General features: G+C 59.5%; 1 protein-coding gene across 1 annotated transcript in view; it reads left to right on the top strand.

Annotated features, from left to right (window-relative positions):
- RIMS4 (regulating synaptic membrane exocytosis 4) overlaps positions 1-14,454 on the top strand; it is a 50,334-nt gene extending 35,880 nt beyond the window's left edge. The window contains exons 3-6 of the mRNA XM_045833723.1: positions 7,378-7,490; positions 7,768-7,869; positions 8,494-8,633; positions 9,931-14,454. Of these exons, the coding sequence (XP_045689679.1) occupies positions 7,378-7,490; positions 7,768-7,869; positions 8,494-8,633; positions 9,931-10,149 (574 nt within the window). The 3' untranslated portion in view covers positions 10,150-14,454. The remainder of the gene's footprint in view (positions 1-7,377; positions 7,491-7,767; positions 7,870-8,493; positions 8,634-9,930) is intronic.
- Positions 14,455-15,282: the final 828 nt, after the last annotated feature.

Here is a 15,282-nt window from a genome sequence, read left to right on the forward strand (position 1 = left end):
TGCTCTTGTGTGGATCTTTGTTTCAGCAAATGGGATCGAGCACCAACAGTGTACCAGACATTTGGGCTGGGCACCTTGGGGACCCTGCCTTTCTCTGACAAAGCAACTGTCCGTGGGGAGAGCTGCAAAGGACAGGCGGAGAGAAGCGGGGAAATGTTGCGTCCTACCCAGGTTCTTGGGGCTGGGGGAGGGGTGGGTGTGGGTGGGGCCATTCCGTCAGTGAAGGTCCCCGAGCTCCAGGTTGCACTGTTCCAGCTTGGAGTGGCTTTGGCCCTGGCCGTTCAGGGTGTGGTCCACAGTCCAGCAGCATCAGCGTCCAGCCAGAGCTTGGTGGAAATGCAGCATCTCAGGCTCCACCCCCAACCTGCCGAATCCGTATGCAGTCAGCGGGGTCCCCGGGGGGCTCGTGTGCACACAGAGGCAGAGTGGGCCTGGCTTGCAGCAGTGGTGTCTGGGGCGGACACGCACAGAGCTCGGGCTGTGTGCGGACACCGTGCCGCGTGCTTTTACACATACTCGCTCACTCACTTCTCAGAGCAACCCAGTGACGCTGGCACTCTTCTTGTCCACACCTCACAGACGAAAACACGGAAGCCAAGAGAGGGTGATGAACTTGCCCAGGGAAGGTCACACAGCCGGTCGGTGGCTTCCAGTGCTGGGGTTCCAACCCAGGCGTTTGGAGTCTGCCCTTAGCCGTCACACTTGATGCTCTCCCTCATTCAACGGCTGCGCCTGTGTCCGGAGGCCGCTGACCCCAGGGAGGTTTGATGGCTAACTTTGGCCACCGAGCGCCCTGAGTCTTCTCCCTGTGAGCCCCAGGATATCGGGCTGATCCTGGTTTTCCCCTGAAGCTGGCGAAGGGCTTCCTTCCCGAGCCCCTTCTACCTGCTGGAAAGTTGGGTTCTGAGTGTCAAGGACGGAAGGGAACAGCTGTGGGTCTGGCGACCCGCCAAGCTCCCCGACCCCAGCGGGCCCATCTCCCCCAGACAAAGAGCGGGCGTGAAGCCCCCTGCACAAGGACCAAGAGGACAGTGTCTCCCCGGAGAATCCTGAGGTGCTCCCTGGGGACCATCTGCTTTAGCACGGGTTCCTCAGAGCCCGACCCGAGACGTGCATCCCAGGGCAGGTCGGTCATGGGAGGTGATTCCAGATAGCCACGGCGGAGGGGCCCGTGGGGGAGACGGGGCAGGGGTTAAGACATCCAGTAACTCGTGCCTTGAGAAGCCGGCTGCCGTGGTGGGAAACCAGAGCTTAGTCCTGGTGGGGACTCGCAGCCCGTGTGGAGCATGCGCCTGAGCGTCACCCCCCAGGAGGCGAGGGAGCTGAAGGATCTACACCCCGACTGTTGTCAGGTACTGGGGGGCGGCTGCTCCGGTTGACCCCCCTGCCCTTCCTGCGGCCCAGCGGACCCCGGGGGCGCTGAGAAGTTCCTCGAGGACCAGAGGAATGCATGTGCTGGCAGTCAGAAGTCGGTGTGATATGGTGGGGGCATCGGGGGGTATGGGGGGGTCTGCCCGGGCAGAGTCTGCTCCCCCAGCCGAGTGCACCGCACTGCGTCCCGCGGCCCAGACCAGAGCCCCGGGGTTCTCCCACGTGGCTCCCCTTCTCTGACATCCCAGATTCAGTCCACAGTTGGGCTGTACTCCCTCCCTCCTCCTGATCGCTTGACTCCCCTTCTCCCCATTGCTACCCCTTTGGTGAAGCTGCCTGTCACTCCGGCTTGGAGACCTGCAAGTCCCCACAGTCTGCACCTCAGCTCTTATTTCCCCCGGCCTCTGCCAGCCGCTCCCATCCCCGGCCCTGGGCCTCCGCCCGCCCCGGGCCCTGAGCCTCTTACCCTTGCCCGTCTCACCCCTAGCGCTTTCACATGCTGTCCCTCCTCCCGCCACTTCCTTTCCTGCCCCTGCTCCCGCCGCCTCCTCTGACTCATTCCTCCCTCCTTCAGACCTCAGCAAAGAACTGGCACACAAGCTTTATCTCATGTGCCAGCCCCAGTTAAGGGATAATGGCTCCCTGGAGTGCTGTGTTGAGAAGGGTTCTGGAGCCCCGTCCGGGCATGGCGGGAGTGTTGGGGTTGATTAGCAATGTCTGCCCTGGGCGTGGGCAGGGGAAGGTGGACCGGCTCGGTCTGCCGTTCCTCTGACGAATCAGCGGCTTCCGGTTCGTTCTTCCCCCATCACAGCGCCCCACACACTGTGGTAACTGTCACGTGTGTGTGTGTCTGTCTGTCCCACCAGACACTGGCGCCCGGCCCACAGACGATGCCCTGGAAGCTTCATGCAGTAATGAAGCAGGCACCACGAGCAGAGGCGTCCACAGACCCCACTTCTCCCCGCTCCTTCCCAGTCTCCTCCATCACACAGAGTCGGGGCCCAGCATCCTCTCTGTGAACCCAAAGCTCTCAGAGCGGCTGCCAGCACCCCTCCAGCCCCTTCCCTCGGCTCCTGGTAGTCCTGTGTTGTCTGGGTCGTCAGCATCCAGCGCTCTGGGTGTCTGGGTCCCTGTGCCCACAGCCCTAGAAAGCAGAGTGTGAGCTGACGGCAGGGCCCCGGGGCTCAGGGGCTCAGGGGCTCCTGCCTGCCGTGGCTGTTCGCTAATCACCAAGAACCCAGGAGGCTGGGTGGGTCCTCAGGCCCCTTTCCCCGCCCACCTGGGCTGTTTGCAGTCACGAGCCCGGAGGACAAACCTGGACTGGATGTGGCCGGGGGTTAGGAGACGGGACTGGGGGTGAGTTACAAGCACTCGTATTTGTCTAGCATCTGACTGTGCCGGCTTCCGTTCTGTTCGGAGAAGTCCATCTCATTTAACATCTACAGCAGCCCTGAGTGGGGCTCCTGTCGTTGTTTATTCCTCCTTCACCGGAAAGGAGACCCAGGCTCTGAGAGCTGAAGAATGTGTCCTCACATCTGGTGAGCGGGAGTTAGCATTCAAACCCGGGCCTGCCTGACTGGGTTACTTGACCGTTCTGTGCCTTGGTTTCCCCTTCCGTAAAATGGGTACTGGCGACAAGTGCCTAGCTTTCACAGTGTTGTTACCGGTAAATGAGAATTTAGTGAGTTAATGTTGATAACCTAATACTGTCAGTGCTTGGCTCATGACAAGTTTTTGATAAAATAAATCGAATCCTTGGCTTCCTGTCCATGAGCCACACTCTGATGGCAGGTGGGGGTGGGGTTGTGGGGAGGGGGCAGGTTTGGAAACGTCTCGAAGGCTGGAGAGGCCGGAGTCGGGACCGTGTGCTGCTGTGCACCCCGGCACTCAGTCCATTCTGCTGCGCTTGTTTGGGAAACGTAGTCTGTTCTAACCCGGCGGAAGTGTCAGGGAGTAACCTGAGCACAGCGCACACTATTTTACCTTTGCTCAGGTGCGATCGCATCCATGGGAAACGCAGGTGAACACGGGAACTCTGAACCCACGTAGGAGTGCGCGGGTGCAGGCGGGCCTCTGACGCAGCCTGCTCGCTCGCTCCGCCCCCGGCTGGGACCCGCCCACAGCCTGGGTCAGGACGCCCCGCCCCTTCGCCGCAGGCCTCCGCCCCTTCGCAGAGCCTCCCGGGCTGCGATGTTTCTGATGCTCATTTCCACACGCAAACTTTGGGCCACCTCCAAGGTCAAGCAGCGTATTTACTATAGGACGCAGGCATTTCTTAGCCTTCTAACGTGTACGATTGCCACCGTTTTTACTACATCCGTGTCTCTCTTCTTTTTCTGGATGTGATACTGATGTAGCAGTTGGGCACCATGTCCCAGCCCCACGTTCCCCATAAGCTCTGTGATTTTTGTCGCAGGATTTTGCATGCACAGTCATTTTTAGGAAGGCGGGTGTCATGCCACAGCAGAACCAACTGTACCGTTGGCTCAGCCAGCCTGTGGGAAGGTGGACGGATGGGTAGACGGATGGACAGAGAGACCACCAACTCTTGAAGCCTTTCAGGACCACGTCACCCAGAACCGCCATGACGGTTGAGCTGCCTTTTCATTTCAGATGCAGCTGGGACCAGGGATCCGTCTGGAAGAGAGAATAGGGTCAGGCCTCCAATAACCCAATTACCTCTTTGACTGTGGAGGGCGTGGAAAATCCAGGGCCAGGCCGAGCTCAGAGATTAATATTGAAAGACAAATGGGTTTCGGCTCCTCAAACAAAACTAACAGGATTTGAAATGCAGATAATCTCATTTCACCATTAGCACACAATAAAAGGCCGGTAGAGCGTGGGCTGTAATCTTGTTTCAGGCCTCCGCGTGGCGTGGGCCCCTGGGAGGAGCCCCCTGCTGGAGCCCCCTGCTGCAGCCCCCACTCTCTCCGCCCCGTGGCTCGGGCTTGGTCTCTGGCATCCAGACGCCGCCCTTCCTGACATGTCGGGAACCAGAAAGGCCGGGAAAAGGCCACACAGGGAGAAGAGGCTGCCCCGGGCTGGGTAGCAGGCTGTGCTATCTCGCTCCTTCATCCAGTCAGCAAGTACCGTGCGCTAGGTCGCCTGCCAAGCAGTGCGCCTGCGTGATCTCACTGCCTCTCTGCAACAGTCGGCAAGGCGATTACAGTGTATTCCTATTTTATACACGGGGAGACAGGAGCTCAGAGAGGGTACAAAACCTACCCCAGGTTGCACAGCACTGGAATCCAAGGTCTGTATTATGCCGAAGTCCAGTCTTAACCATCGTATTGTCCCAGCGTAGAACCCGCTGAAGGGTTCGCCTGTGAACATTTGTTGCGTTCCTACTGTGTATAAGGCATGGTCTGCGTAGTGGCTTGTATGTGGTAATCACCCAGCAAGCTCTTTCCTACCCCTTTGCAAATGTATCCAATGAGCAGGGGTTTGGGACACATTTAGAACTGATACAGCACCAGCACCCACCAATGGAATGGCTGCCTACTGTCCACGAGGTAGGTGTGGTCTCATTTGCAGAGACGCCTGCAGCTCACCGGTGGTTGACTGTGAGGAGTAGAAGCAGCTCTGACCTTGCACCCTCTGCTTCCCGTCCTGCTCCTGAGAAGACCCCGAGGTGGCGTGGGGTCTCCGATGCAGTTGGTCCCTGGCCAGCAGGGGCCTGCCACCACTGTTTTCTTCCTCCCCCCAGCCCCATGGAGGGTGTGACAACCCATTCAGGGTTTCTGGGGCGTCTGCCTGGTTCCTTGGCAGCCAGCGAGGCACCCTGGAATGGGAAATCAGGCAGCCGCCCAGATATTATAAACAATTACTGCTAATTACCAGGCCTGCCAGTTCCCCATTGTCTGCTCACAATCCTACCGGGAACTGAGGAGCAGACAATGACGATGTTGGAGGAAACTTTCAATTTCAGGCTGTAGAAGGCCAGCTCTGCTTGGGAGGCTGGGCCCCTCCAGGGACTTGGAATTCAAGAGGCACCAACATTTGGGGGCTTTTGGAGCCCCCAGGTGGCCAGGAGGTTGGGGCAGAAAAGAGGCAGGGGTGGAGGGAAGGCCATGACCATGGCCTTGGTGAGCGAGTCTGGGTCTTAGCTATGGTCTGTTAACGAAGGATCTTTGAGTTTGAAAGAATAGTGGGCACTTGTTTCTGTGCCCAGATCGTTAAGTTATTTTCCCCGTAGCTTCTCGGTGATGCTGTTGCATAATTGTTGAGCTGAGAGATTCGGGAGCCTGGCTGCTGGGATGCAAACACCGTTCTGCCTCTGTCTTGCTTTGGCCTTCCCTGGTGGGCAGTGGGAGTGGGCGCTCCCCTCTGGGACCTGGAGGGACCATGGAGCTCGGAGTCTCACAGACTCACTTCACGGGACTCCAGGCAGCCTTTGCTGCAAAGCAGCATGCCCTTTACTCAGCCCCACCCATAGGGAGGATGGGTGCAAGCCCTCTCTGCCTTCACTCCCACTGGCTGGGGTTTCCTGTCATCCCTCGGCACGGCCAGCCCAGCTCGGGGACCCAGACCTTCCTCCAGGCTTCTCCAGCCTCCCAGGCCTCTCCCCGCTGCCCCGCCCCGACCCCCTGTGACATCCTCTGCTCTCCCAGGCTGCGGTTGGTTGGTTTACTTGTTCGTTTGGAGGCAGGGCAGCCTAGTTTGGCATCTGTCCTTCTAAGTCTGTTTCTTCTTGGATTTCAAGCTCGAAACCTGAGAATCGGACTGACTTGTTCACTGCCTACTGCCTGGATAGGGAAAGGGTGGCAGGGGTGGTAGGAAATCATGAAAGTGAGAAGCACAAAGGCCAAAGTGTCAAATTATTATCCTGCCAGCAACTCTGTTGATAACCCAGGTAAAAACAATGTATCAGAATGATGCCAGGGTGTCTCACATGACTGAGGGAGAGCTGAGCAGCCAGCACTGGGTAGCTGGTAGTTGAGGCCCTTTGGGAGGGTGGGCCATTCACACGGCTCAGACCTAGGAGAAGGGAACTTTATTATTCCCATTTGAGAAAGAGAAAACTAACTAAAATTGGCTTAAGCAAAATATATCATTGTAATGTTGTTGTTGTTGACTTGTGCAACTAAAAAAAAAAGTACTTGCTTCAGGCAGAGCTCGATCCAGGAGCTCACACAAAGACACCAGTTTGATGGCTTTGTTCATGGACCACAGGTGGTAGTAAGATAGCTGTCAGAGGCCCCAGTCTGTTTCAGGTTCAAGTCTGGTGGGGAAAAAGTGCTCTTCACTCCCTACAGGTCAGAGAAAGCTTCCCAGCCAGAGTCCTGTGGGCTGAATTGGGCCACACACCCATTTGAGCCGATCACTGAACAAGGGAAGGACTGGCCAGGCTGAGCTCACACCAACCTGTGGAGCAAAGTCTGCTCCTGTCCATAGGAATCAGTACCTTGGGGGAGGGGCACCGCAAAGGAGATTGGAGATCTTGCCCCCAAAGGAACAGGGCAGACATTTGACAACCCACAGTAGCAACGAATGCAGACCTCCAAGGTTGAGCCACTTGTCCCATGAACCTCAAACTGTCAGGGGCAAATGACTCTTCTGGGGATCATGTTATAAGGCAGATTCTGATTCAGCCGCTGGGGGTGGAGTAGGATGCTGTTCTGTTCCTGATTAACTCTCGGGGATGCTGGTGTCTGGACCACACTTTGGGTACCACGGCATCAAACCACAGGAGCCAGGCACTGACGAGCATTCCTTCCCGAGATTCCTACAGCCACCCCGAGAGGCAGGTATCTCCTGACCCATTTCAGGCAGGTGGCACCCAAGGCCCAGCGAGGAGAGCTAGGGAGATGGTACAGGAGATTTCAGGGCCATGGAGGTAGCAAGGGGGGAGAGACAGGACCTGGGTCTGTCTGAGGCTGGGTGGTGGACGCGGACAGAATCATCGTGGCAGGAGGGGTGTCTGGGGTTGACCGCCCGAGTCACCTGAGTCCTCGGTCTCTCTGCCCCTGGGAACGTTTGCCATTTTCTTATCCTTTCCTCTTACAGCCTCAACTACGGGGGCGTCTGCTTGGCGTCGGACGCGCAGTTCAGTGACTTCCTGGGCAGCATGGGGCCAGCGCAGTTCGTGGGCCGCCAGACCCTGGCCACCACGCCGATGGGTGAGTGCCCCAAGACTTGTGCCAAAGGGGGGTCCCACCGGAAGCCCTGAGTCTCCCCACTCTTCCCCTCTGCCTCAGCTGCATCTGCTGAGCACCCGTTGGAGCTCGGCCCGCACCTGCCAACCCTCTGCAGAGCCTGGGCATGTGGCGTGGGACGTGGTTCCCGCCTCACTTTGGGCTGGGTGCGGGGGATTTGTCGTAAGCAGAGAGGAGGACCCGAGTCCTTGATTGAGCTTAGACGCCACGGCCCAGTCTCACCTGGCCGGGTTTCTTGCAGGGGACGTGGAGATCGGCCTGCAGGAACGCAATGGCCAGCTTGAAGTGGACATCATCCAGGCTCGGGGACTGACGGCCAAGCCAGGCTCCAAGACACTGCCAGGTGGGGGCGCCCTCCCCCCGCAAGGGGGAGGTGGAGGTTGGGGAGCCTGTCTGGAGGGATATCTGGGTGTAGAAGAGAGAACATGGAGCCCCACGGTGGGGGAGTCCTTTGTTCCAGCCCCAGTGACTCACCAAGAACTGCCAGTGACTCAGGAGTCCCGGTAGAGATTGTCGGCTGACCTCGTCAGCACCCTCTGCTGGACGGAGCTCCTGGAGGGCGCAGGCCATTTTTCCTGTTTATGATTTTACCCCAGTGCCCTGTAGGGTGCTTGGCGTGCCGTGGGTGATCAGAAAGCATTTGCTCGGTGAATGGGTAGCGATGACTGTGTGAGGCAGGGGCGGAGCGGGTGAGTCAGAGACAGAGAAAGGAAGCAGGTGAGTACAGAGTGAGCAGGGGAAGGGGGAGGCTCGCAGGACCGCCTGAGGGGGTGGAGCAGGCCTCGCCAACCCTGGCTGCACCCCAGCACCACTCCCACCTCCTGGCACGGCCCTGTTGTCTCCTCCCCAGACTCCATGGGAGGCACTTTGACCCCCAGCAGTTAGTGGTGGGCAGCCCCCTCTGCCATGCCCCATGCCCGCCACCTGAGGCCCACACCAGGGCTCACCTGCTGGCCTCTGTCCCCAGCCGCCTACATCAAGGCCTACCTGCTGGAGAATGGCGTCTGCATTGCCAAGAAGAAGACCAAAGTCGCTCGCAAGTCACTGGACCCGTTGTATAACCAGGTGCTGCTGTTTCCTGAGAGTCCCCAGGGCAAGGTCCTGCAGGTGAGGGGCGAGGGTGTGCACACGCGTGTGTGTGCACCTGCACCTGCAGTACTGGGGAGGAGAGGGGTGCCCCGGGGGAGGGCCTCCCCTGGAGGAACTGCAGCGCAGTGGTTGACCAGCGCTCCACAACCTGCTGTGCGGCTTTGAACAAGTTTCTCTCTGAGCCTCAGTTTCTTCATCTGTAAAATGGGGACACTAGCAGCACCTGCTGACAACAGTGGCAGTAATGGTGAAAGGTGTGCTTTGTGCAAGAAAAGTATTTGCAAGTTTGGCCTATAGTAAGTGCTCTGCAAATAGCTTCCATCACCATCATCGCCATCATCATCACCATCATCGTCATCAACCTCTGGAGGCCAGGGGCTTGGCCTGAAGCCCAGTGGTAATAAACTGGGAGCCTTTTGAGCATGCAGACAGGCGTTCGGCCCTCTGGCCACCAGGAGAATCCCAGCGGTGACTCAAACCTGGAGCTAGAAACAGCTGCCCGGTGTGGGTACAGACAGGGCCAGGTCGGGTGCCTGCAGAAGCCAGGTGCCCGTTCTCCCCCGGAGCTGTCTTTTGGGCACTGCTGGCCTGTGCCTGATTCCTTGCTCCTCACCTGGACGGGCAAAGCCAGTGAGGATGGGTCCCAGGTGATACCCATGGCCAAGACCGTGGGGCTTTTGCTAAACTGGGAAGCCCAGGTCCTGTCTAGGACAGAGTTTGTCAGCCTGTGGGTGGAGACCCACCACTGAGTTGGGAAATCCGTTTAGCTGGTCTCAACAGTTGCTTTTCAGCGGAATGGGTAGGAGAGAGACCATGTCTCACTCCCAGTAAGGTAAGTCCTCTTTGGAGGGGGTCCGTGCTTCAGTGGGGAAGCCAGTATGTGCCCAGGCAAGGATGCTCCCTGTCCAGAAAGTCTGTAAGAACCCTCCAAATACAACTTAAAACAGCCAGGAGACCGTCCAGATGCTGGGCACATACAACACCTGCCACTTTTTGAAACTTTGTTTCGCCGGGGGCTCTGAGGTTCCGGAAGCAGAGGGCACGTGGGGGAAGTTAGTAGGGGGCTCACAGTATAAAGGGTCGGCCCTCAAGACTGGGATTCAAGGGTGGGGCTTGTGGAGGATGGGCTGGAGTGGAGGGGGTGAGGCCAGAGGCAGAAAGGCAGTCACCCAGGGAGCTCTGGAGCCAGCAATCTAAAGGTGGTCCAGTCTGCAGGACTCGGAGGTGAATTGGGCCTGGGGGTGACCCCAGGGTCCGGTTCTGAGCTCGGGAGTGGCATTGGACGGCTGGAACCGCTGTGTCTCTTGCCCCGCAGGTGATCGTGTGGGGGAACTACGGGCGGATGGAGCGGAAGCAGTTCATGGGTGTGGCCCGCGTGCTGCTGGAGGAGCTGGACTTGACCACCCTTGCCGTGGGCTGGTACAAGCTCTTCCCCACCTCCTCCATGGTGGACCCGGCCACGGGCCCCCTGCTCCGGCAGGCTTCCCAGTTGTCCCTTGAGAGCACCGTGGGACCCTGCGGCGAGCGATCCTAGTGCCAGGGATAGGGAGGGGCTCCCCGAGATGGCCTGGAGACCACCCAGCCCCGACCTGGGATCCCAGGCCCAGGGGCACCTCGGACAGAGGACGACGGGGTTCTCCCCCACCGTGGGGAAGAGGAACGGGGAGACCCGCCCCCCTTGGGACCCTCCTCACCCCTTCTTTGCTTCCTATCCCCTGAGACCTGTCCTCTCCCAGCGGGATTGGCTGCACTTTTGACTTGGCCGGTTGGTGACCTGGTGGCCGTGGCTGCAGGCCGAGAAGGGAAGGGCTGAGGTGGCAGAGCAGACCACTCTCCCGCCCCAGGCGCTGTCCGACTGCTCCCCCTTGTGCGTCCTCGGAAGCTCGCTGCCCGGAGCCAAGTCCAGAACCCAGCGGCCGTCTCCATGGTGCCAATAACCAGCAAGTGTCTTTCCTGCGGCACCGGGTTCAGGCAGCTACACCCGCCCCGACGCTGACCGGGCGGCTTTGCAAGAATCCGGAGCCAGCTCTGGGGGGCCCTACAGCCCCCAGCCCCCACCGTTTGAAGAGGAGCTCTGGCCTCCTTCCGCCTGCCAGTGGAAGGAGTTTTGCCGCAGCCTGTCTGTGTCCATCTGTCTGTCCCCTCCTGCCTGCCCCTCTTCCGGTGGTATTGGAATCCAGCAGGGACCAAAGGAAAGGGGGAGGTGCCCAGGGCCCGGCACAGACCCCCAGGGTGCCTTGCTCTGTGGGACCGAAAGAAGCTGCTGTGGGAACTGTGGGACTGGAAGAGCTCTGTCTCTGGGTTTTGGTGGATGAGCTGCAGAACCCCGGTTTTCCAGAACCCCAAGCCCTGAGAAGCTCACCGTCTCTGCATTTGGGGGTGCTGGATTGGAGAGGGAATCTGGGGAAAGCGGGGGTTGGGACTGGTGGTGCCAAGGTGAGTGTTTCCCAAATAGGAGACTCCCTTCTTGTTGGCTGAGGTCAAAGGTCATTTTGTCTATTCCTCTGCCCCCTGCCTAGGGGCCTGGGGAGGCAACACAACTCCCCTATTTTAGTCTTTTTAAACCAACCACGTGTACTAAGAGCAGAACCCACTGCCCCGGCCTCAGTTACCTTGGCTCAAGGAGAGAAGGAGAGGAGAGGTAGGAGTCGAAGAACTGTGGGATTCCTTCTCAAGCAGGCCTGGGTAGCTGCCTTCCCGGCCCAGCCCTCCCCCGGGCCTCCGGAAGCCCTTTTGCATGCTGGGGAGGACTCGGGCTGGCCCCTCTTTATAGAAGCACATTTCTGCCACCTCCCCCGGGAGGCCCCCAGCAGCCCGCCACCCCTCATTGCCCAGTCCCTGCTGTGTAGGGCGTAGTCCAGGTTAGCTGGGTAGAGTTAGTGTTCCAGGCCCTGGGGCCCGTTCTTAGCTTGCACATAGTTCTCGCAGAGCCCCAGGACCGGGCGGAGAGGAGACACGAGTACATTCCAGGAGATGGCCATCTCCTCGCTGGCCTGGGCCTGGGCCTTGGGAGGCCAGCCCCTCCGTCTCCCCTGCCTCCCCCTCCCCCTGTAGGGTTGTAGCTGGAGCTGCCCCCTATACTCAGATGTTCTGATTTATTATCCTTGGTACCAGTTTCATTTATGAGGCAACCCTGAGGATGTGGGCCTTGGTGGCGGGGCCCGGATGCTATCAGAGGGGGGGCGTTTTCTACTGCGGACATCCGGCTGTGTCCGGTCCCACCTTGTCCCTGGTTCCACTATAGGCTACTGCCCAGGTGACTCCTTCACCTGGAGTCCCTCATCCCCACCCCCACCTCCATACCCCCCGCAGCCCGCTTGAGCCCTGGGCATCCTTCCAAGTCTGGTCAAGTTCAATGGCCTCCAGGGATCTTGTCACACTGCACTGGGAAGGGGTGACGGGGAGGCCTTTCCATCCAGGAGGCCTTCAAGGTGCCCGGGTGATTAGGTGGAACCCCAGGACTCGGGCAGGAGGCAGCCGGGCTCTGGAGGGACTCGCATCTGAGGCCCAGAATCAACCCCTCACTGTTTTGGTTTGTTTTTTTAAACCAGTGTGATTTCTCTGCTGTTCGTTTATTACTCGCCATTTGGAATATTTTGAGCCAGGAGAGCACCTCCTCTCTCTGCAGCCATCACCGCTCTGGTTGTACAGGGGTCGTTGTCAAGGACGGGGCAAAGCCTGGCTGTCCCAGCCGAGGGGAGAAGGGGCTCGGTGCACCCCAGCCTGAGCCCACCCTCTGGTGTCTGCACAGCCTTTATAAAGAGAGAGAGAGAGAGAGCTCCAAAGCAATAACAACATCCTGGGGGTGGTCCCCGAGGGCCCCCCCACTGACTTTCCTGTGTGTTCTGTGAAATCTCAGCTCACCTCCTGGAGGGGTGGCGTGAGTGAGGGCTGGAGCCCTTTTGCTTTGTATCATCCTTGTTAGCGCGTGCCCCCTGCCGAGGGGCTCTGCCCGTTTGGCGTGGGAACCACCATCCGTCCTCACCCAGGGATAGGGGTTTGGGGAGGGGGTGAGGGTTCTCATTATTAGCTTCGGGAACCTTCAGACCCAGCCCGTCCCCACCGCTGTCGGATCCTTTGTAGCTTCGACTCCAGCATTTGGAGAGGATCGGAGAGGGTGGCGTTGGGGGAGTCGGGTGGGGAGGGGCTAGGGATGATTTTATTTTTCAGTCTCTGGTCCGAAGGTCACATGCAGAGGTAACCTGGAGGGAGTTGTCTCCACTTTCCTTCTCCAGAATCCACTTTTCATACTGAAGGGAAAGAGGCTTTGGGACCATTGGTAAAGCCATTTCCATTTTACTGACGAGGAGACTGCGGCCAGTGCAGGAATCACTGCACCGGGGGTCACCTGTACATTCACTGGCACCTCCAGCCTGGGCCGCCGCCTCCTCCTGCTCCTCGGAGGCTGAGCTGGAGCGGGGGCAGGATGAGGTGGGGCCACCATTTCCCCCCACCCCTCCTACCCTCTCTCACGGGAGCCTCCCTGTGGCCTTGAAAAGGCGGGCAGGGCAAATTGTAGCCCGTCTGAGAGGTGAGGAAACTGAGGCCCAGAAACAGGAAGTGACCTGCCCAAGACCCCTCGGCACGTGTGCCGGGGGGGGACAGAACAGGGCTCCATTGTGCCCCCTCCCTCCAGGGGACAGGAGACCATTGGTCCAGGGCGTGCCTGCTGGGATTACTATCTGTGGCCTTTAAGCCCCGGGCCTCCCAGCCCTGTGTGGTCCCATCTCCACGGGCCAGCGATTTTTCTGGGCCCGGGTTTGGGGAAGAGGGTTTGCCATAGACACCTAGCTCCCCTGTGGGGGCCGGCCCAGCTGACTGAGGGCTTGGTCCAGGCCTCAGTGAGTGGGTGGGGGCCCCCACCGAGGGGCCGCAACCCTCCAGGACCAACTGGAGGGAGGTTGGAAGCACCAGTCCCTGCCTGGCGCTGCGTAGGTGTGAGGCTGCTCTGGCATGCCACACCTGAAGGAAATCCTTGCAAAACCTTCGGCTGCAGTGATACCTGGTCCTCCTGTAGTACTTCTCAAACTTTTTTGTTTTCAAAGTGCTTTTACCTCCAGGGCACTCTCACAGGAGCCCCTGGGCAGTAGGTGGGGGGCCTCTTCTCAGCCCCATTTCAGAGGGGGCAGCTGAGGCCCTGGGAGGGGAAGGCGCCTGCCGGTCCTGGTCCCGCTGTGAGCGAGCGGCCAGGCTCAGGCCGGAACTCAGTTCCGAGCTCTTCCCCCTCCACAGGTCGGTAAGGAGGTTCAGGGGTGCGTGGTTGTGCACTTTACAAGCTGCTTCGCCACCATCCAGTTCCTTAAACCAGGAACTCCCGGGCGCACTCGGTGTTCGGAACGGCGCTGAGCCCCCGCCCCTCGGAGCACAGCTGTTGCGTCAGGCAAGGCCACCTGCGTTTATTTATTGAGCAGCAGCGCCGTGCCAGGCCCGGGGGACCGAGCCACCCCAGTCCCCCTGCAAGGACTCCCACAGCCTTCCGGGAGGGCCCCATGTCTGTGCGGCAGGCAGCGCCTCGGTGACAGTAAGCTTTCATGTCCACGAGTTCATCTGACTCACCCTGCGGGGAGGCTGGTTGTGCCCATTTACTCATAGCTTCTGTGAGAGCAAAGTGGAGACGCGAAGCCAGGGCCTTGGACATCCCGTCTGTGGTGTCCTCTCCTAGACCGCCTCCTGAGAAGGCGGCGGGAAGGCAGGGCCCCGGGTCCTTGGGCTGAGGCCTCTCCATCCACCCACCTTTCCTTCACCCCCAGGAGCAGGAGCCCCTCGGGCCTTCGGGGAGGGAGGGTGTCCCCGGCCCCTGGGTCGGAGTGGGTCACGTTGCATTGTGTTCACAACCATGTAGCTCATGTTGAAAATTAAAGTTTTTGGCTTTTCTAACTCGTCTTGCTCTGCTTTGTGTTGAGACGGTCGTGTCTGGAAAGCCAAGGGTCGCTGGTGTTTTAAAGAGCTGAGCGTTGGGGGGATGCCGGCGTGCTGCCAGAATGCCGTGCCCCCCACCCCCACCCCGCACCGGGGCCTGTCCTGGGAGCCCTTACAGAGGTGCTCGGGAGGGAGCAGGATTCGGGATGAACCCAGTCGCCTTACAGATGAGATTTCACTGAGGACCAGGTAGGGGATGAGATGCCCCAAAGTCACATTCGGGTTACTGGCAGGACCCCGTTCTCACACCCCCAGACAAGAGCTGGTCTCACTCAGCTGCGCCCAGGTGGCCCCAGGGACATGCTGGGCGTCAGCAAGGCCCCGTCGTCCTGAAGTGGGGCTGGCCGAAGACAGAACATCCGCTTGGGTGGGCAAAGAGCGCGCTTCATTCCCCCGGGGGCCAAGTCCTATCTACTGTGCATGCCGAGCAAGAGAACTCGATCGTTTAAACAGTGCAGTGGTCCGACCGCCGGTCCTCGCTGGGTGGTGGATGGTTCCCACTGGTCCATCTCCTGTCTGTGCTGCTGGTGGTGTGAGCAGCCGGCCTCCAGGGTAGGATTCCAGCGTTGGAAATGGAGCGTTTCCCCTGCAGCACGGAAAGCCGGCCCCTTCGTGCGGGAGAATAGCCGCCCGTTCCCACCCCGGAGGGCCAGATGGTGCCATGGGCCATGGAGAGCCTCTCTTAGGGGACTGACTTGGTCATGTCTTCCTAAAACAGTTTGGACCACAGGGATCTGCACCTATGAGG

This window comes from Phyllostomus hastatus, unplaced genomic scaffold (assembly GCF_019186645.2).
Source record: "Phyllostomus hastatus isolate PE091 unplaced genomic scaffold, TTU_PhHast_1.1 phas_contig_17, whole genome shotgun sequence".
Taxonomy (NCBI): Eukaryota; Metazoa; Chordata; class Mammalia; order Chiroptera; family Phyllostomidae; genus Phyllostomus; species Phyllostomus hastatus.